General features: G+C 37.2%; 1 protein-coding gene across 2 annotated transcripts; it reads right to left on the bottom strand.

The window, feature by feature from the left end:
• Window positions 1–789: 789 nt before the first annotated feature.
• Window positions 790–22,007, bottom strand: LOC117930256 (methyl-CpG-binding domain-containing protein 9). 2 transcript variants are annotated; one of them, XM_034850821.1, is made up of 10 exons: window positions 21,150–22,007; window positions 16,756–17,467; window positions 15,431–16,570; window positions 14,584–15,276; window positions 12,454–12,759; window positions 11,255–11,590; window positions 9,770–9,868; window positions 7,943–8,374; window positions 3,659–5,890; window positions 790–1,941 (listed from the first exon to the last, which is right to left on the bottom strand). In XM_034850821.1, the coding sequence occupies exons 1-10, from the start codon at window positions 21,629–21,631 to the stop codon at window positions 1,639–1,641; spliced, it is 6,735 nt and encodes a 2,244-aa protein (XP_034706712.1). In that variant the 5' UTR covers window positions 21,632–22,007; the 3' UTR covers window positions 790–1,638. The 2 variants fall into 2 exon arrangements, with proteins under 2 accessions (XP_034706712.1, XP_034706713.1); XM_034850822.1 differs by lacking the exon at window positions 21,150–22,007 and adding an exon at window positions 21,033–21,123 and having other exon boundaries at window positions 831–1,941.
• Window positions 22,008–22,603: the final 596 nt, after the last annotated feature.

Here is a 22,603-nt window from a genome sequence, read left to right as displayed (position 1 = left end):
GTAACATCACCATCACCATCCAAACCTTAACAAATACCATCATCTGAACATTGATAAACGCAATTCTCGGATCATTTCAACCACCCTGACGAAAATATAAGAAAGAGTCTTCAAACATGCTCTTCCACATAATAAAAATCCGAATAAATATATTCATAGTCACACACATATATAGATAAAAAAGAGGAGTTATGATGATTAAGAATCCGAGGAGATGTGCTACATTTCTAATCAAAAGAGGACACCCATTTTTGATTTAATAACAATGCTAGGTTTGACTTATAAGTGGATTCTAATTGCTATGCTCATGCAAGAGGACGGGGTACTCACAATTGCGTAGTTGCTAGGTATACAGAAAGGAAGCAGAGATGAGGTGGCTGGTGGGGGTAGAAGTAAGCAGCCAATGAAGAGGCCTCCAAGTGAGGACATCACGAGCCACTTCCAACTTGCAATAACTTCTCATTAGAATCTGTTCTTCCCCACTATGCTCTACCTTTCTACTTTGTCCTATCCTTTCATCCGCCTCTGTAGTATATACCCCATCTTGACCATTATTATTCTCCATCCATCTGTGCACCCAGAGACTTCTTTGGTACCTAGAAAAATGCAGGGCAAGAAAAAAAAGATAAAAAAGAACTCACATTGAGGCAGATGATGAAGTTGAAATGGTCGACCCACTTCTGGGGCCTTTATCCCTTGCTGTCGAAAACAAATCTTTTATCTTAAAGAAATACTTACAATAAGATTTATGGATCCATCGTACAAACATCATCAGCAGCAAGTTAAAAAGGAAGAAATGACATAGCATTAAAAAATACCCGGCCACCAAATGATTTGTAAACACCTGTTCCTTTTTAATATGCGCCTTTCCAAAAGGCAATCATTCTCTTTGTCAAGCTATGTTCCTAGGAGGAGAAAAGCCCAATGAATTGAGCTCTTAGCTGGAATGGTTCCTCTGTTCAATCGTGTGTCTATCTTCGACTACCATACATGGATGCTAATTACAAAGGCCAAAGATAAACGGAGAGGAAAAGAAAACATTAATTTCATTCTTTAAAGTTTAAGGCGAACATCTGAAAAGCAAGGACAAGAAAGAACTACGTATAAAGAATGAAATATTGCCTACACCTGCTCGGGTAAGTCCTGTTTTTTTTTTTTTTTTCAATTTTTTTTTTTGTTTTTTTTTGTTTTTGGTTTGTACAATGATGTGTAATTTATATGGTGTTGACATCTTGCTCTTTGTGAGAAAATGTATGTCCATCTTTCCCTTTCCAAGCAAGAGATCCAAAAGCTGCAGCAGAAATCAGTCCAAAATTGGATGCATTCTGATAACCATTCTGTCTTTGTTTCCAGCCTTCCATGCAAATCATTCGCAGACTTTGTTTCTCAATCCAGCATCCAGGTTAGCATGTCAGCCTTGTTCACTTTATGTACATACACACACACAAGGAGGCGGCGGCAGCAGCAACATCCTTGGACTTCCAACTTAGTCTTTGATACCCATATGATCCAATACAAACTGCAATGTGGTTACACGATCATCTTATATTTTTACAACATATGCCTGCTACCTCTCCCACTGCCACCAGGATAAAATGTCTGGATTGAATATCCCGTGAAAGAAAGAGAATCTGAAGATCAACCTTCTGATTCTTTCCTCCTCTTGTTTTGTTTTCTGCCCAGCTTTGACTTTTCCATGGTATCCAAATTGGGCACTGGCTTCGGATCAGGTTTGCTGCTGGGCTTGGGACTGTCAGTCAGATCCAAATTGGATGAGATCTTCTCATAAGCAATGGCAGCATCCAGAGAGTATATGCGCAGGGCAAGGGAAGAAACGGTAGAAGTCTTGGCAGCAGCAGAGAGTGATGACCAATACCACCATCCATTCATCAAGTACTCGGTCTTAATCATGTCCTCAAGCATGATTGTTGCTTGAACCATCTGAAAGAACACAAAATTTTATTTGCAGAAGTCACCAAATCCATGGAGGACATTTTATGACAGTAGTGAAGCTAAACTTCAAAAGAAATTAACTCTTCCCTACTGTTCCATGGTACACATTTATCAAAAGAAGTTGATAACTCAGTCTGTAGAACATTGAGCAAACACAGAGAAACGGAATGAATGATTCAACAATACTCCTAGAAATAAGGTTCATAGATGCAATTAAGAACCACTTCCACAGCATTCATAAGTCTCATACAGAAGAATAGGATACCTATATGGTGACTTAATTTTAAGTAATATGCATAATCTTCAAGAGACTAATGCAGATGTGCGAAATCCATTATAACATAAGAAGAAAAACAATGTTCTTATGAACAACTTCTACAAAACTTGTAAATACTACTTTGAAAATGCAGCTCTCCAGTGGACTGTGGATGGAGATTATTTACTTCTATTTAGGAGGAAAAAAGAAAAAAGGCAAAAGACAAAAGAACTGCTGTTCGAGGCAGCATCTACCATGGATGGGTTTTATGCCTGACTTTTGAATTTGTGTGGGACTATCCTTATGATAATCTCTATGGAGCATAGTTTTAAAAGCCGCAAGGTGCATCTAAGATGCAAAAGTATACTATAGCTTAGGCGCAAGGTACAAGGCACAACACAAAGTGCGCGCCTGAGTGAAGTGAAACCTGATCTAGTATGCATATCAATTTTTTAAAATATGATCCAAAACCCGATCCTCAATAAAAAATTTAAGATTTCAAACATTTAAAAGAAGCATTCAACAAAAAAAGTAATAAAATCATATAAATTTTAATATACAATTAGAAATTTCAAGAATAAAAGTGTTTAAAAATAAAAAGTAAAGTAGACAAGGTATGCCGCTTCAACGAAACGCACGTCTTGGCAAGCAAGGTGCTATAGCTAGGGAGTAGTTGCGCCTTGAGCCTAGGCGTGCCTTAAGCACATGTTGAGCCTAGGTGTGCAATAAGTGCGCCTTTTAAAACTATGCTATGGAGACAAAGGACATAACCACAAGCAATTGCAGAAAACCATTCTGGCAGACAATAATTCAGCCTAATGAAACATCTAGAGGGAAACAGATGACAAAAATGAATGACGGATTCACTGACCAACAAAAGTCTTAATGAAAAAAAAGGTTATTCAAAAGGTGTTATTATTATATATTTAATATCACTGAACTCAACTTAATTCAGAAGAATAGGGCTTTTCTATACCAGGTTAACTTTGTCCAAATGGTACTAATTAATTCCAAGGATTCAAGCCAAAAAATCAAATCCATCATAACACAATCTTGTAGCAAGAATAGAAATTGGCAAGCACGACAGGTTAAAAAAATGAAAACAGTTGTAAATCCATTTCAATTGATGGTTGATCTTGCAGACCACCCAAAACATATTAGACAGTGGGTCTGACCCACCATGCTCACTTATCTTATGTTATAAAGCTTTCAGGTTCTTCTACCTTTGAATTGAAACAAAAGCAATCTTATGCTATTATACTATTTCAATAGCCTCAGAACTAAATCAGGTATTTTAAAAAGGCCACAGTCCAGATGGACTAAAACAGAATACCATAAACATTGGAGCTGAGATCACTGCTAATTTGAGAGATGCAAAAAAAATGCCTTTCAACAGTGCCTACTGAGGCACTAACTACCCACATAAAGAACCAAGGAAATGAATCTAACCTCAAAGATTGTCTCTGCAGATTTAACAAAAGCACGCCATGCCAATCTCTTTTCTAAGTCAGCCCTTGATGGTTTCAGAGCCTCTTCAGGGAGTGCAGCATCCATATCAAGTAAGTTGATCTTGAGTTGCCTCAAAATCTGGTAAACTTTGCCAACTAATGGTCTTAGTGAAGACTGAGGGATTACACAACAGCGACCAACCTCCATTTCTGGACCATTATTATTTAAAGAGTACTTTTTATCTTTTTGCTCCAAAGCTGGTTTGTCAGTTCTAGATGCTGCACTGGTTTCATTTGCAGCAGAATCTCTGGAAGAATTATCAGAAAAGCTTCCACTGCCTCCAGCAGGAATCCTGTTCCCCTGTGCAAGCATCATATCTCCAGTGGCTTTAAGTTCACCACTAGGAACTAACAATAGTGTAGCATCACTGATATAAGGAGGTCTACTTGAGACAAATGATGGAACCCCTTTGGAACCAATAAGACCTATTTCCTGCACCAATTCCTTGTTAGAGTTTTTGGTGACAAACTTGGAACAGATCTCTTCAAAATCATATGGGCACACTAATCCTTCATTTTGAAATTTAATCAATCTCGACCTGGGCTGAGAACAGCCACCTTTTGGTATTTCAACCATGTCAATGTCACCAGTGCTCTCCTCCCGGGAGGTTTTGGATTTCATAGTCCCCTTACCTTTTAAATGACTGCTATTTTCCTTGCTCTTCTCAGAGGTTGGTGGACCTGACCTGCAACTGCCATCATTATGCTCCTCAAGTTGAATATCAGTGAAGAAAGTTCTGTGACAAGAGGGGCAATGATGCCTTGAAGACCAAATAGGTTCCAAGCATTCACATCTATACATTTTGCCTTCATTAGTTACTTTTGACCTCAGGTCCCACTTCTTCGAGCTGTCAGCAATTTCTGGCTCAAACCAAGGGCCATATTTCTTCCCCAGCAAAATGCCTGCCTTGGTAAGAAGACCATCAGAAAATGCATTTTCGCTATTTGGGAACCTTGACAAAGTTGTTTGTGAATCAACCTGATCAGGGTCCCCAGTCAGTTTCCAGTCCCGAAATCTTAGTTTATGCAAGTGCAAAATGGACTCTTTGAGTTCTTTTTCCCTAGGGTCAGCATCTTTTAACCATCCAATAAGTGCATCAATTTCTTCACCAGATTGATAAGAAACCCATTGAGAACAAATGGAAATAGAAGCATTTGGCTTATATAGAAATGGACAGGAAGCGTTTGAGCCCCCCAAAGTTGAGAGAATATCCATGCTGAGGGAAGTAGAATTCTTCTGAACTGAACTGTCCCCTGGGTTTTTGAGATATCTCATTTTTTCTTTCTTCTGAAGTGCCATACTTCCATCAACAAGCACCCAAGGATGCCAACCAGGCTTGGCTAAGATCCAATACAATCGACCAGCAGAATCACTACCCAAAAACTCCCGTCGCACAGATAACTTCAGAAGCTGTGACTCTATACTAGCCATTGAGTCCTGTAGATCTGAAATATCATTCTTGATGGAGTTCAGCTCAGAATCATGCTCAGCTACATGGACAATCCTTATGTCAGAAGGGTGATGCAGTCCTTGCAGATCATTCTTCTCCATATTTTCACACATGTTGACCTGTAAATTAAATTCTGTACCCAAGCCATCCATTTCTTGCTGCAAAGGATTTTGTAAATGCAGTTCATTTGGTCTACAAGAGCTACCGTTTCCTTGGTAGACCATGTGGGGGAAATGATCAACAGATACTTGAGTCTCATCTACAACAGCATGGACCTCTTTTAATTGACCTTCATTATCAATAGGCTTCAAAGTGCAATTTCCCTCTGAACAATTGCTAGATGGGTGTTTGTCCAGACCGTTGGGCCTGATTCCCTCACTACCACCCTCCACTTGTAGCTGGTCATTAGATAAGATACCAAAATCTTTAGGTCTGTCACTCAAGGTATGCGGTTTTGCAATACATTTACCATTATTTGTTAGCGCACTAGCAAGCCCTCCTTCTGTACCCACTTCTCCAGCCACATAAATCATACCAGAGTCAACTTTTGGAGCTCTTGCAGCCAGGTTTTCTTCTTTGAGCTTTAGGTTTTTCCATTCCACAGAAATGGAACGCAATTTCTGCTGTAACTCAACCGATGATTCAGCACACTGCTCAAGGTGTTGACGTATAAGAGCTGTGTTCAGCAACTCATCACATAGAAATTTAAACAGAAAGGTCCTCTGCATTGAGAATAAAAGGAAACTTTGTTAAGCAACCATAATAAATGGAAATACAATACAAGCACAGAAAATTCAACAAAAGAACATCAAAACCTATACAAGGTTTCAATTTTGAGAAGGTTTTTTCTTTTTCTTCTTCTTGTCGCATCTTGTTGTTATTGGTATTATTGTTGCATACAAATTATGATGACATTAATATTAAGCCCTAATCCAACTGAGAATTGAAACACATGTTGCTCTACCATACCATCAGCCAAAAGAAAGTTTCTGATTTTTCTTTTTTCTTTTCACATCTTGTCGTTATTGGTATTATTGTTGCATACAAATTATGACGACATTAATATTAAGCCTTAATCCAACTAACTGAGAATTGAAACACATGTTGCTCTACCATAGCATCAGCCAAAAACACTTCTGAGTGAACTCATCAAATAAGAAAGAGCTTGAATTTGATACATCAAATTCCAAGTTTCTATAAATTCTTGTATGATACCACCAGATGATTAAAGACTATTCTGGCATATATCAGATATTTGAACTCACTTATGCCTGTTGATACATCAAATTCCGAGTGTCAATAAATTCTTGGAAAAATTATGTTGGATTCTACCCATGTCCACTAGATTTCACCTGACCTGGTTTTTTGCTGAAAAATCAGCAATTTTTAGCTGATTTTCTGCAGAAATTGCTTAAAGGCCCCCTCTCCCCATAAATTTCATTCAGGGATGTCCAAAATCCCAAAATTTTGGCTGACATTTCATTGCTTTTATTGACTTTTTCAACCTTGCTCAGAGGTTATGCAGTAATGGATAAAGCATAAACTCAGTAATACATCACATAAGGCATTAAGCAAAGCCCAAGGTTGGATTAAAAAGTTCATTTAATTCAGCAATCTGAATACACCCTGGAAGAGCACAACCTGAAGGCAAAGCTTGAAGCTTCAGAAGATAAGAGAGCAAAGAAGGGGCAGTATCCTCCATCCAAGATGGGAGAATAAAACTTCCAATTGTTTGTGCTAAACATGCACCTTTCGAACCCTTTGTTCTTTTTCTATTAAAAATTTATGGTGAGACCTACAGGGTAATGCAGTCAACCAGAATGCTGGCTGCTGTGGTGAAATCCTACATGAAACACATACACGTGCACAAACACAAAGGTAGTATTTCCACATCCTCATTCCATTACACAACATAAACTTGAAACCTATTGATTGTCCATATGAACATTGTGCTCTGCTTGTGTACCATTGACATCTATTTTCTGTGTACACATGTGCATTGTCATATAGGAAGGCATGATAGTGTAAAAAGTATAAGTGGAAGTGTGACAATGAAGCATCACCATTCTAGAGTGAAGATGCAATCATTTTTTTCTCCTTTTACAACATGAAAATAGAAGCTTTCTTGGGTGGTAAAGAAAAGAAAAGGCTAGGGTAGAACCATTAAGGCACATTGAAAACGGGGGGATGCACAGAACACCTTCCCTCCCTTAGCAAGAGCCCAACCAATCAACAAAATTGATTAAAGGCAAGTTACGGTCCATGTATATATCATACACATGCCAAAGGTACCTCTTCTCACCAGAAGACAATACCATATAACAATAATTGACAAAACTACAAAACTAGCAAAATGCAAACAGTGAAACAAAGTTCAACCAAGTTATCTACATAGCAAGAGTTTAATAAGCACATCCAAACCAAAGAGAAGAGGACGGATTGCAGGTCATGGAAACAAAATCATGAATCAAGGTGACAGCAAATTCAATTTATATGCTAGATAATGATATAGGATGAACAACACGCAACCAACATTATTGCCAAAGTTGCAGAGTGACTAGGGCAACCCTATCAACATTGAATTCTCATCAACATGTGACATCAGTGGGAACAATACCATAAACAGCATACTAGAATAATATGAAAACCAATTCTGTAATAATAATCAATGTGCAGAAAATCCAGAGTCAACATGGCATCAACAGAACAATTTTGGTTGCGATCAGACAGCTACCAAAATTAACACCAAGACTAGAAAGAGCACAAAGGCAAACCTGGTCTACACTGAGCTCCCAATACTCTTTTTCTTCCATTGCAGCAGCTAGATGTGCAAGTGACTCCAAATAAGCATGAGTAAAGTCTCCCTGACAATTTTTACCTTGGCGCTGCGCAATGACATGAGTATGTTCCGAAACATCAACCATACTTATACCAGCAACGCAGGAAGGACAGTACCAGTTTCCTTCAGGAATTCTTGCAAGTGGAGGATTCAAGCAATAAGTATGATACTCTGCATCACACATATCACACAACAGAACACTGTCATCATCTTTATCGATGCCACATACTTTGCAGACCCCCTCATCCCAAGGGGCTTTGGGAATTTCACTAGCAGAAACAAGAAAATCATCTATTTCCTTCTCTGTTTCTGCACTTAAGCATTCTGATTTAGCATACTCCGTAAACTTTTGGACAAGGGGGAGAACCTGCATGAAAAAGACTATTTAATTTCTCAATCCAAAACAAAATGAGAACTGTCAACATGAATAGGTGAGAGACAGCATTTTCAGTCACATATTACACCACAGATTTAATAGAGATTAGAGTAATAGCCAGTTCTCAACAGAATACTTTCTACTACAAATTAATAATAAATCATATAATATTTCCAGACTGCTATCTTGTCAAGCAAAGACATTGATAGCGCTGTTCTTGATGACCCAGCATACTACACTGGACAAATGAAATCTGGAAGGACTGACTAAATTGAATCACATGCTGAATATTCATCTGAGAATCCTAAATGAGCACATCAGATTATTGAACCTGCAAGAAGATAGGCAGGTGGGAAGCAGCAAGATCACACGTATGTCTTCAAGGAGATATTCTACAATGGTCAATAATGTAAATAGCTCCTCATTCATGCATTACATATATTTATTGTTCCAACTTAGGATGATAAAATTAGAATATTCCCAATTCCCCAGGAAATGGCATGGCCTGTTTCATAGTGTTGCAAAATCACATGCATTGTCTGCCAGAAAATAACAGTTCATCAATCTAGATAGCTAAGCTGATGATCTTTTCTAATGTTTCATAACCACACAGTGGCAACAGAACCTAATGGTCAATCAATCATATGACAAATATAGTGAGAATAAAACTGGAAAATGGTTATATCTTTGACCTTGCCCTTCTTGTTACAGAAGCATATTTCAGAATGGCATGATTTTGAAACCCCTTCAGCCTGATGAGTCATCTTGATAGCACACATTTTCATTAAGGTACTAGTGTTACCCAAATCCTAAGATTAACAAAATAAAGAACATGTGCAAACATGAATACAACATCTTTAATTACAATAGAAACCCATTAAAAAAAAAAAGAAAAAAAAAAGCTTTCTTTAATTACAAGAGAAAAGATATCCTATCACTCAATTGGTTACACTTGTAGAAAATAGCATATGAAAATATAGAAAGTTATTGGAAGCAGGAGTAGATTATTCACCCAATATATAAAGTACAATTTCACTTATAAATGTAACCAAGGAAGTCCACCCCCACACCATCCACAACCACTGACATGAAGTGAAAAATAAAGCAACATTGGTTCAATGATTCAATCAGAAAAATGAAGCAATATACCAACTTGGAAAAGCAGAATTGTTTGTGTATGTGTACATCATTGCATAACCACTAACATGGAGATAAAAATAAAGCAACCCTCTTTCAATCTGAGCAGTAAAGCAATGCACCGACTTGGAAAACCAGCATGGCATGTGTGCGTTGGTGTTGGTGTGGGTGTGTGTGTATAAGTGAGTGAGAGAGATAGAGTGTGTGCATGAGAGAGAGAGAGAGAGAGAGGTGGGAATAGCTACAAACCTCCTTTTCAAACATTGATTCGAAATTTTGGGATAATGTCCTAGCCAGCTCAACTGAATCAGGCTGATCCGCATAAGCAGTGTGTATATTATTCCATAACTGTCATGTGAAAAACACAGTTAGCATACTTTACAGGTGCATTGATCCATGCTAAGAACTACAATGATCGTGATCATCAATCTCAAAACACATATGAGATGTCAGTTGTAGGATATTGAGGGGGTGGGGCAAGATGAAGAGGGGGCGAAGAAAGTAATGTAATAGATGGGACAATAAGAAATTACATTGTAGTTTATTTAAAAATTACAAATTTGGAGCTCAAAGTATTAAGAAGTAGATTGGACAAATTGATAAACAAAATCTGAATATGGAAGAGAAATAATGCAATTTCAGAACTTTTTTAGAGTTGAGAACTTTTTTTTTATAGACAAAGAGGACCATTAGATTAAAAACACGCCAGAAAACAGGGGGCGCTCCCTATGTTTAGAGTTGAGAACTTGTTAGCAACATGTACATTTTGGAACCAGTGGACTAGATATACTGTCTTAAACTCATGGGGCAGCCTCAGAAAACTTAATGAACAATAAGCCAAGAAACTCTACAAGCAGTTATTATTCTTTCACTTCCTAATGTAAATGAGAAAAGCTTAATCTCAAGTAGCCAGACATGGTCTTAGTTTTTGATGACTTCATGAACTTTAACATTTATGGAGGAACAAAAGCTTTCAGATGATAACTGACAAACTTAAGAGTCCTGCAATGTGTCTGCAAGTTCTATGGAATGTACAAATGGCCTTCTCTGGATTATCAGGGGCTTAGCAGTATCGGAAAAGATTTTCTTCCATCCTTCAGATTATATATTACTGTCTGTCAACTCTCAAAATTTTAGAGCCTAAAATTTCCCAGTAATCTAAATATTCTAGTTAATGGAAATTGAAATGGTGAAAACCGAATAAACACACTGATGAGAAATCAAATATCCTACCCTCTCCTGGAAAGAAATATGGGAATCCTCCTATGTTCATCAATATCCAGAACATAAAATATATATTATCAATCTTTTGTTCATAAATTTGATCAGATTGTTTAATGAAGAAGTTTGCTCAAAGTCTCGCATAACAATATCCAAGTTGCCATTCCAACACATGCTCACTTTTTTTTGATAGATAATCAACAAAATATATTAGAAAAGGCTAAAAAGCCACATGTATACAGGGGGGTATACACCAAAGCCCAAAACAAAGAGCTGAAAGAAAAGAGGGGATAAACCTCGCCCACCCTCAAGTGGCCACAAGCCACTCCAAAAAGCCTACTTTGATTTGTACAATGAAAATGGTATGTCATAATGCATGTAAGAAGCTCACAGATCAACCAGAAAAGAGATGAAATGAAGACGTCTTCCAGGGTTAAAAGAATAGACAACCATGATTTTAGCTAGCCCTTGCCCAATCAAACCAAATCATGATATATATATATATAAACTGACCTCTCGGACATCCTCAAGAAAAGTTTCCCATGATCCACCATAAGCCCCAACTGCCAGTCTCAAATCAATCGTTCTAAAGTCCAAAGGCCGTGACACCATGGCTGGTGTTCCAAGAAGTCCCTCATCGTCATTATCGATAGAGTTAATGAGTTTGCTTCCCAACAGAGTGCAGAAAACTTTGGCATCATCTGCTGCAGCACCACGACGTAATATAATTCGGCATTGTTTCATGATAATGTCAGGAATAGAGATGACACGTTTCCTCTTTCTCTCCTTATCAGGTTTGCTTTTTAGACCTTCATCATGCACAATTCCTAGCACTGAAAGAACGGCTTTCTGTTTTCAATCAACATAAGAGAGATACTGATATCAGGCTTGCATGTAGAGTCATGTCTCAAAACAAGAATGAAAACCAAGTTTGGAAAATTACATTTTGATAGCTGAATTACAATACAAATGCAAACAAATCCAAGGGATGACTCTAAGCTCAGAGATTAAATAAGAAAGGTTCCCCAACTGGGTGTTGGCTGTTTAGTGAGAATAGAAGACAAGATACACAGAAAGCAAGTCATCAAGTAATAACAGACAAAGCAAATTCTTCTAACATGTTGGTTTGCATTACAAAGATTTTGTACAAAATTTTGAATGCTTAGTGTGTTGCCCTTCAGGTGAGAAACAGAAGATAAGTCATGGAAAGTAAGGCATCAAGCAAAGACAGTACAAAGCAACTTCAGCTAACATGTTGATTTGCATTTTCAGTAACATGGTATGCATGCTGTAATTAAACAGGCTGGATAGAACCATTTATTGAATTATCAAGAGATCCCCAATATGTACCACTAGGATGATGGAACTGTTTCTTTCTTTCTTTAGCAATAGCAAGAATTTGTCCCTTCCCCAATAAAAAAAATGGAATCTCTAATTTTTTTTGTACAATGAAAACAATATCTTGAATTTATTTATTTATTTATTTTTTATTTTTTATTTTTTTTATTTTGCTTAAAAGCAAACAATGTTAAAGTGCATGAATTTTAAAATGACAGCAATTATGTCCACAGAAAAATGTGCCTGATAAATCAGTCAGCCCACGTACAAAGACAAAATTGCCTAACTAAAGAGCATACACTTTCCTTGTTTCAATACCATAAAGGAATTCCACAAGAATTTTACAAAAGAAATTAAGTAAAGGGAAATAGCACCTTTGTAGGTCCTGATGCATTGCCCTTGTAAACCTCCTTACTGATTGAATGCGCCAATATTTTCTTTGCCCATTCTGGTGGATCCTTCTCCAAAGCCTCATAAATACACTTTCTAATTCTGGTTCCCACATTCGTAGGTAGCTTCCTAACAGGTTCCAGAACCTGTGCCCACTCTGGGATATTGCCATCATTCACCACAATCCTATCATGGTCACCAGTAGCATCAGATCCTTTCTCTTCTATAGTAAGAATGTCATCTTCTCTGTTCAAAGAACCAAAAATCTGTTTTCTGGCCTCTGCAAACAACTGAGAATGAAAAACATATAAAAAAAAATTCCCACATTAGTAGACATACTTAGCAGAGAAAACAGGGAAAGCAGAAGAAATATTGAGATTAACTTAGGACTGGGAAACAACAGAAAAAAACAAAAAGATTTTGTAATTTAACCCTGATCAAGAGACAGATGAAATTACAGGAATATGAATCAGTACATGCACAATTAAAAAAAATATAGAACACAGTGAAAGGGCAGATTTTTTGCAACCAAGAATCATCCAGAAAGACACTTGCAGTCACAAAATCTACAAATCAAATGGACCAAACTAGATGCATTTACTGTGACACTTGCAGACACCGTGAGACACAAATTACAGCCCAGAACATATTCAACATGTCCATAGATCGGCCAAAATGACGCATAAAAAAATGCTAAACATGCTAGTGACCAAATCGCATAGGTCCCCATCATTGATCTGGTGTAGCATAGATATGCTTGGGACTTGGACGTCCATGGACCTTTGCAATTCATGCTCTAACAATCAAATCAGTCCCTCAGAATGTGTAGACATTTTTTTATGGTGAAAACAAAATATAAACAGCAAATAAAAAGGAATACAATCTCAATTAAGTCATAAGGCCATAAAAAACCTAAGAAGATTACTATCAAAGCCCTGTCAGATCTGGAACACGAGGCAGACTAGAGTTGAAGTGTCAAACCTGATTCTAATATGTAGCCTAGTGGAATTTTCCAAGTATTGTTATTATTATTGTTATTATTGTTATTATTATTTTAAATCAGCAATCATATTAAAACATCGAACGAAATGTGGAAATTATGTGCAATATGCTGTAGTCACATTAGCCACATGCCATGATACCAACACAAACATATACAGCCTAACAGTCACACAGACATCTAATGTTATGGAAAGACAAAAAATCCACAATCTCTTGTTATAAAGACACAAAGTTAGTTTTACATTAGATCTAGTAGCCTACCAAGGCCAATATCAATTTCAATTCAAACTTTTGAGTGTGAAGAGGAGAAAAGAAAATGCACCAACAAAGATAGATTCCATGGTTTCAATTCATAAAATTTCAAGAGGGGAATAAAAAAGAAAAAAGAAATCTCTCAATCAAATCATTATTGACAGTTTCAATCAAGTTAAGGAAAATACAAGATGAAACTAGTACACTTGTAAAACTTTTGCGAGGGAAAACTACACTACTTTCCTGATGCTTCTGAAACTAAATTAACCACTCATTAGTTCAATGGTTCTATCACAAACCCCCTTCTATTATCCAATGACACAAAACTTTGAAGTTTAAAAGGGATTGTTACTTGATTTGTTAACTAAGAAAAAACCTTCTGCACCTCTATTTTGAACTAATGTAAACACTCAAAAGGGTCAGGGTGAAAGAGTCATATTGAAACAAAATTCAGCATAGTCAGCATCTTTCATAACTGGATTTGATAGGCAGGGCCTGTGATAGAAATGCTGTATTTAAGGAACAGAGCAATTTCATGAAACCCAGGGGGGCTCTGTGACGGTGAAAAACCTCAAAAGAGGTAAGTATGATTGTCCAACTTGTAAAAAGTGCACTCTTCACTCTTATAGAGCCAAAACTTGCAGGCTCACTTGACATTTCTTTCCTGCAACTTCAAGCACATCAAGCCATCAAAATTTAAAAACTAGAATTTTAAGACATGTGCTGACAACAAGGTAAAGGTTGAGGCCATGTTCCATGAATATAAACAAAGTTCAAGTACGAATAATGTATGTGGAGAAAATATTTTTTGACTAATACAATAAATCAAGGCAGAAAAAAGGACTCAGAATTCATCTTACAAGTGCATCTGCTTGCATTCCTGCAACTCCGGTAAGTGAGTCACAAAGCACCCCACCATCACCTTGTAAGCAGCGAAACACTTTGCCACTTTCACGAATGGTAATCTCAGCAGAGTCAAGGTTACCATCCATGGATAAGACACATAATATATATCTCCGAGCTAATTCTGGCCAAGTCAATTCATTAATAGGGAGCATATTGAGCTTGGTTTTTTTGGTGGGAATTGCATTATCTGCATCTTTCTTCCTTCCCCGTCTTGATTTTGATTCTCCAGAATCAAAATTTGGATCTACAAGGGCAGCAACCTTGAACTGAAGTTCACTTACTAGAACTTTTAGCAGCGAGTTGTGCGCTTTTGTCAGAGTTACACCAGAGCATCTGCTGTAAGTAACAGATGCTAGCTTAGCTTGGGCTGCTTCCTTTTTTCGCCCTGTTTCCATTTGTATGAATGCATGGGGATTGCCTGTAGAAACTTCTGGACCAGAGTCAGTGCTTGAGGATGGGATGTGTCCACTTGCACCACTAGGTCTAGTTGGAGTTATGTCTCGATTTTCCTGGGTTTCTGTTCCAAATTTCTCTAGAAGATTTAAGTCATCAGACCATGGGCAAATAAGTTCCTCTTCAAGTTCCTCAATTGAAAATGGCTCTTTTAAACCCAAGATTTCATAAAAACGCCATAGTGACTCCCATACCTGCATACATAGAACAGAAAAAGGATGAGATTTCATATTCTAGTTATTACAATTCAGATGATTGCTATAGCCGACCCAAAAATAAAATAAAATAAAATCCAAAGTACAGCTATAGTGTCAATCAACTGAATACTCTCAAGTAGAATTCACATACCTGAATAACATCACCAACAAGATCAGGAGGAAGCCTTGAACCCAAAGGATTTCCAGGAGGAGGACAAAAATCATCCATTAGAGGATCACCAACCGTATATTTTCTAGCTCTTTTGGATCCTCCAAATAAACAATCTAATGCTTCCTCTGCCTTACTTTGTACTCCATTCTCTGTTTCAGCCAGTAAGAGACCATTTCCAACTGTTAATAATGTAGAATGGTAGCTTCTATTGTTCAGCAACTTATACTGTGAACAGGCACAGACACCAGGAAGCTGTTCTAGCATCTCTTGCACAAATTCCACATCTAAACCAAACCTATCTTGATCTAGCCACTTTGCCAGTACTTCACATTGAGTCTGAAGTTCATTCTCACCCTGAATTACAGATGGCATGCACACAGAGCCTGGTGAACTGCAAAATTTATCTAAGGAAGTATAACTCCCTTTGCTACTTTCGTCCATGATATCCCAGGGCAGTGTGCTTGCTCCAAGTTTAACATGCTCACAGAAGAACCTGAGGCTGCCAGTTCGTTTATAGGTTTCACAGCAAGCATCAATGAATTTTTGAGACACCAAATTCCATACTGAAGATGATGAACGCCCTTGCAATGAAAACTCACCAATTTCATCTTTCAATCTAGAATGATCAGATAAAAATTCGCCAGAACTCTCATGAAGAGAATTATCCTCCAGAAGCAAGCTGTTCAATGTCTGAACACAACAAGATCCATTAGAACTACTCCTTATACAGGATAAAATGTCATTTTCCATTGGTGGGGAAGGGTCTGCAAGAAGTGTCTGTAAACTGCCATCCTCGTCATAGTCCATACTCAAAGAAATCATATCATTGCTTTTTTCTTTATCTTGACCGTTAGATTGGCCAATGTTGGGCCTACAGAGCACAGTTGACCCATTTGGAAGGGGAACTGCAGAGCATGCACACCTCTTGACCTTGAAAATAGGTCCAGAATCACCACCATCAGAGACATCACACATAAAAAGAGACCCGGTAAGCTTATCATGCCAACAGGATTTATAGCCTACAGGCCAGAGCTGATTAACATCATGATATGAGGGTCTCACATCAACCTCCCCCAGAGAAAGAACAAAGAAATCTTCAAACTGAACAGGAAGTCCATTCTGAAAAGAAAATTTGCAAACATCAGTATGAGCAGCTGTAAGAACATACAACACTTACAATAAAAACATAACATAAGTGGCTCAAATATCATCATGTCAACCAAAAAAGGGGCAACATAGGAATGAAAAGGCACAACAAGGACCAAGTGGACACAGGATTGAGTATAGACAACATGTACACTTACATTATGTTGCTGCAAGCCAGTGCCACCATTTTCTTCTGGCGCAGCTTCAGTTACTTTTACACTATTCCCAAGATTACTAGCACAAAGTTCCATACTTTGAACATCAGATGAGATATCCTTACAAAAATCAGTTAGCAAAGCATCTTTATTTTCAGCAGAGCTATTGGCAATTGAAAGCCTTGTTGACTTTCTTCTTTTGGATAAATGCGATCTTTTCTTCAGTGAAGCAGACCCATCACTTCTTATTTCAGTATCCACAGAATTGCAATTAGACGTTAACCCAAGATAATCGGCAACTTCAGACATTGACTCAAATATCCTTCCATCTGGAGCACAGAAAACTGGACATAGTTCACCAGCCCTCACAGATTGTTTTAGTTCCACACGCCAACCTTCCTCCAATACTCCATGTCTTTCCGAAATGAACTCTTTAAGGGCCTGAAGTAACATCTCGCTTGGTTCCTGTGGTGGTAATCTACAAGCTGTATTATTACTACTCCTAAGCCTTCCTAGAGGAAACCCTGAATCTACCTCCTCAAAACTTCTATTAGTATGATGCAATATATCTTCAAGACCCAATTTGACAGCATGTGTCAAAATCCCAGAAGCTTTTGGAAAACCAAATCCATTCCCCGCACACCGAAAGTTCGAATATGTCTCTGGGGCACCAAATGAATTGCCACCAAAAGAATTATCACCCGGAGAGTGCTTTCTAAAAACCAAATAAATGTAACCAGTAACTATTTATGATAACTTGCATGTCAAGAAGTGTATTAATAATTCAAAAAATTAAATGAAGTGAAGCAAAAATTTTAAAATATAAAATAAAAAAGTAGAATGAAAGGTAAAATTTAAGCATGAGAAATCAAAATAAGCTACAGCTTAAGTGCTTAACCTTATAACGCATCTTCTGTATATATATATACATATATATATTTTAAAAAAGGTCCTAGAATCATAAAATTGTAGCTCACTTGAATATTGAAATGAATGATAGCCTAAATTATTATTATTATTATTGTTATAGTTATTATTTTTTGCACTTTAATACATTCTCTTACTTATCAAAAAAAATTATCATTGTTATTATTATCATATAATCTCCAAATATCTCAACCAGACTTCAATATTGTGATCACATCATGAAGAAGAAGGTTTCTAAATCTTTAAGAGACCCTCAGAGAATTTACCTAAGGTGATTGTATCATAGTCACAATTTCTGGATTAGGGAATTATTCAAAAACAACATGGTTCAGGATTTGGGACTTGCTTAAGAATTGCAGGAATAATTCCTAGAATAATAAAAATGCAAACAAGAAAGTTTAGAAAATAAGAAAGACGTGCAATCACTTCATAATTCAGAATATTTGGGAAACTCTAAAAATAAATAAGAAAAGATAATGCAGGGATAACTGAAATACTGAATTGTGTTTGGTTTGTTTACAAAGAACTTATGGAAATTCAGGAACATTTCAAAAAACTTGCTAGAATACTACGAATTAGCTACAGTAAGACAGGGAATGTGAGGCTAGAGAGAAGAGGAGGTGCGTCTATCATTCCCAAAAGGATGCAATTCTCAAGAGGTTGGAATTTCTAGTTCTGCAGGTACTCTGGAAGGAATAGTAGAGTGTCTAAATTCCATTTCAAATGTTCAATCAAGGTTCAGTGTAAATGTTCCAAGATGGCTAACACCTTTCAGATTTCTGCTGGTGACTGAGGTCCATCAGGCAGACATTTTTTATTCGATACATGATCCTTGGAGTAGGATGCTCAGGCTACAGAGAAAGCCTTTTGCAATTTCTGTGGAGGTTTTATGAATTATGATGTGGGATTCTATGGGAATCATTTAGGTGTTGGGTGAAGGCAAAGAAGAAAGGAGAAATGTGGGAATTCGTTACCATATGTTTTAAGATAAGCTTTTGAGATTCAGTCCAATTTAGAATCAGTGTGAAAATCATAAGAGATAGAGCTGGAAGCATGAAGTTTGAACAATATTCTAGTGAAAAAAATCAACAGGACCTTGTGAACAGAGGAGAATCCTCACAAAGAACTCTGACAAATATGTGATAGTATAGCTTCAAGAGGGAAGATGATACACATGGATCCACACATGATATCAGTCGTCAAACTTTTCCACACTTCAATGCATGAATCGTGCATTACCCTTGAGGCCTAGCTCAAGTGATAAAAAGGTTGGGGAGGGCTTGTGAGGTTCTAGGTTCAAGTCTCCATTGGAACAAAAAATTACCTATAAAAAAAAAGGGAATTGTGCATTAGATTGAGAGGATAACATTAAGATTGTGTTTGACAATGCATCTATTTGAAGTGAGTTTAGTGAAAGTGTTTTCTCTAAAATCCTTTTTGGGAGAATTACCAATTAAGTGCTTCCTCAAAAAACGCTACAAGTGATTTTTCAACTTTTTAAAAGTGTTTTCTAAATTTTGCCAAACACTTTTTTTTTTTTTTCCAAAAATACTTTTTATGCTAGAAGTGCTTTTTAAAAGAACTAACAAATGGACTCTAAATCATTTAGCACCAAGCCATGAGACATGGCATTAAGAGAGAAATACCCAGGGAGGCTTTTTAAAGCTTAGCATAAGCACAGTTCTTTCATATATTGAGGTAAGATGTTAATGTAGGAGGAATGGTTATGTTTATACTGTTTCAAAGAAAGGGAATGTCCATAACTTAAGAAATCAAAAGTTGTAAAAAAGGGGGGAATTGATTAAGATAGGAAAAAATGCTCCAATAATCAAACCAGAATAGACTATGCTCTTTTCAGGTGAACTCAAAATCATCATAGTTGTTAAAAACTTGTAATAAATGATACAATACAACAATATGATATTTTTTTATGGAAATCGATACATATTGTAATCTATATCTCACCTTAAGTGTATCTTATGATACATATACGATACCCTATACGATATGTGATACAACAATAGGATACATACACCTCCAATTATTTTTGATAATTTTTAGGAAAATTCAAATTCAAACTTTTTTTTTCTTAAAAGAATTATTATACTAATTGTATAAAATTTACAAAAAATATCAAAAATTGATCATAAAAATGAGAAAAATAAAATAATCCTATATGAAAAATTACATTCTTATTGTTAAAAAGCCATATTGAAAGTTAAATAAATTTATTCTTACAATGAATATTGAAGAATTTTTATTTGAATGTTGACATTGAAAATGATGGTCACACATAAAGACATATATATCAACACCACATAAATACATATGCCTAGTTAAAATTTTAAAAGTTTATTTTGCAGATTTTATGATGAATTGATACATTATACACATATTTTGTTAAATTGAATTTTTCAAAACTCCAATATTTTCATATGGTATGAAATAGTTGGAAGCTTTAAATCCTACCATCTTTTATGAAATTGATTATATATTACCATATGATTTAATAACTATGAGTGCCATAGGTAAGCATTCATATTAATGCTAGACAAGACTATTTTTAGTTACCAAAAGAATCCGATTGTGGGACCTTCATTGAATTTTGGTCAACACTATTTTTAATGATTGGGTAAGAATGTAGTTTCTACTGCACTACTTGCAAATAGTATGTCTATATATTTTTTTAGCAGGTTGCAATCCTTTTTTTACCTTTACTGTTAAGTTTCTGGCTTCCATATTTATCTTTCATCAAATTAAGTTCAAGAAACACACTCACAATATTTAGATGTTAAGATCATCCTCGCCACAAAAATGGCATTGCCTACTGTGGAGATAGTGGTAGTGTAAGCTTGTTTTTTAGATGAATTTCAGCAACTAAAGAACCATTAATAAGGACTAGAAGATACTAATATCGCTGCACAACTTGTGCAACTAATTCCTCATCATTTATATTAAATAAACCTCCAAAAAAATTAAACCAGCTAATGCTTTCAGAAGGTGTATGGGGAAGCCAACGTGCATGTGAGCTTCTCGCCAAAATTTAATCACAAACCCAGCATAACTAGTGGAAAAGCAACTATGATAATTATCAGGATTTCATTGGATTGGCTATACCATAAACTAAGGTTCAAGAATCATATCAGAATTTAAACAGGACATTCACCTACTAACAAAGCAGAAACTATATTTAACACAATGTAACATAATATATATATATATATATATATATATATATATATATATATATGGATTGACACAACACACACATATATATACGAAGCAATCAAAATTAGCACTACTGAACAGTATATGAATGTGGATATTAACGTGTATCTAGTGATTTGGCTCACAATACGATTAATGAGAACTGCACTGAACACGTTGATTTCTTTTTGAGGAATGAAAAGTAAACCATAACTTCAACTGCTCAGAATCATGAAAAACCAATGACGTACAGAACCTCCTACCTCGAATCCGGCAACTCCTCACCTTCCCCTTCACTCGGCGGTGAAGCGTTGATATCCAAAAGCCTAACTACCGGCCGCCTCTTCGGGCCCAAGGGCCATCGCTTACTCCCAACTCCACTCCTCACACACTCGCCGCACACCCATTCTTCCAGCATCCCCGCCTGTCGGCCTGGCATTCCGACGCAGACGAGGTGGAAGCCGCGCTCACACCCGTCGCAGACCAAAACCTGTGCTCCAACCTCCGGCGCACCACACACAGCGCACACCGACCCCCACCCCTCCCCTGGCAGCCCCGCCGCAGCTCCAGCCGCCGGTGACAGCTCTCCGTGGAAGCTCCGCACGACGGCGTACGCGTCAGGCACGTCGTGCGAGGCCTCGACGAAGGACGAGGAAGGGATCTCATTGAGATCGATACCTAGTACGGAGCGGGTCTCGGACTTCGAATCTCGGTGCTCGCCGCTCGAATCGCCGAGTCCCATCATCCGCGCCGCGATTCGGAGTCCAATTCTACCGTTCTCCGATGCATCTTTTAGGGCTCCGATAAAGAAACCTTGAAATGTGTGGATCGAAAGGGCGCTGGGGTTTTGAGTCTGGTTCCCAGCAAACCGACTCGCTCGACCAAAAAAATAGAAAGAGAAATGCAAAAGAGGGAAAAAGAAAAAAACAAAAGAAACGAAAACCGAATTGTGACGAAACCGGACCCAATCGAAACCCCAAACTCCCTAAGCCCCTCGACTTCCTAATGGCCACGCCTCCGAACCCCGACTCCCCCCTCACCATCCAATGGTCACTATCCACCTACATATCGTGGTAAGGCATGGCAATACGTTACAAATTTTCCATCCACCGAAATGGAAAAAAATATGGGTTGGATTTATAACCAAATGGAGGTTTATTTAAATAGGCATCACGGACGGATTCATAACGTACCAAAGACAGGTAAATGCAATGATGAAGTGTTTCCATTGTGTGTGTTGCTTGGAAGCATGCATCATGATGTGTGAGGTCTAACTACAACAAGGCTATCATTTAACCCTAATATTATACCACCATTGCCTCTATGTTATGGTCCTCGTTTAGGAAAAATGCCAAAAGTTGACCCATTATGATTATTTCTCAAAAGGAAATTCAATGTGTATGGAAAAGGATATATACCTACTTAAACTTCCATCGCCTCTTCTTTGACCCCTACTTGATACTTGATCATTCTAAACCCACCATGCAATTGCCTATGCCTATATCTACATCATTTTTGGGCCAGGCTTGGGCTTCAGTCTGTCGGCTGGGCCTGGGACCCTAACTCTATACTGAAAGATGGGCTATGAAAAATTAAATTAAATTAATTTTAATTGAGGAGCAATATTGACAAATATTGTTGACCATCGGATGAACAAATGGTAGTCATCCAACGAACGAGAATTATGAAATTTTGGTTTTTGACGATTTTTTAAAAT

Source organism: Vitis riparia, chromosome 14 (genome assembly GCF_004353265.1).
Source record: "Vitis riparia cultivar Riparia Gloire de Montpellier isolate 1030 chromosome 14, EGFV_Vit.rip_1.0, whole genome shotgun sequence".
NCBI lineage: Eukaryota > Viridiplantae > Streptophyta > Magnoliopsida > Vitales > Vitaceae > Vitis > Vitis riparia.
This window is presented reverse-complemented; position numbering and strand designations above follow the sequence as displayed.

Bases quoted from the DNA above. Each gene is read 5' to 3' on its own strand.
- LOC117930256 (XM_034850821.1), bottom strand. From the start codon at position 21,631: ATGATGGGACTCGGCGATTCGAGCGGCGAGCACCGAGATTCGAAGTCC. The intron at 12,760-14,583 runs GTAAGATGAATT...TTTCATTCTCAG, and splicing joins GAATGCAAGCAGATGCACTT to TTGTTTGCAGAGGCCAGAAA. The intron at 11,591-12,453 runs GTGCTATTTCCC...GATTGAAAACAG, and splicing joins ATGCATCAGGACCTACAAAG to AAAGCCGTTCTTTCAGTGCT.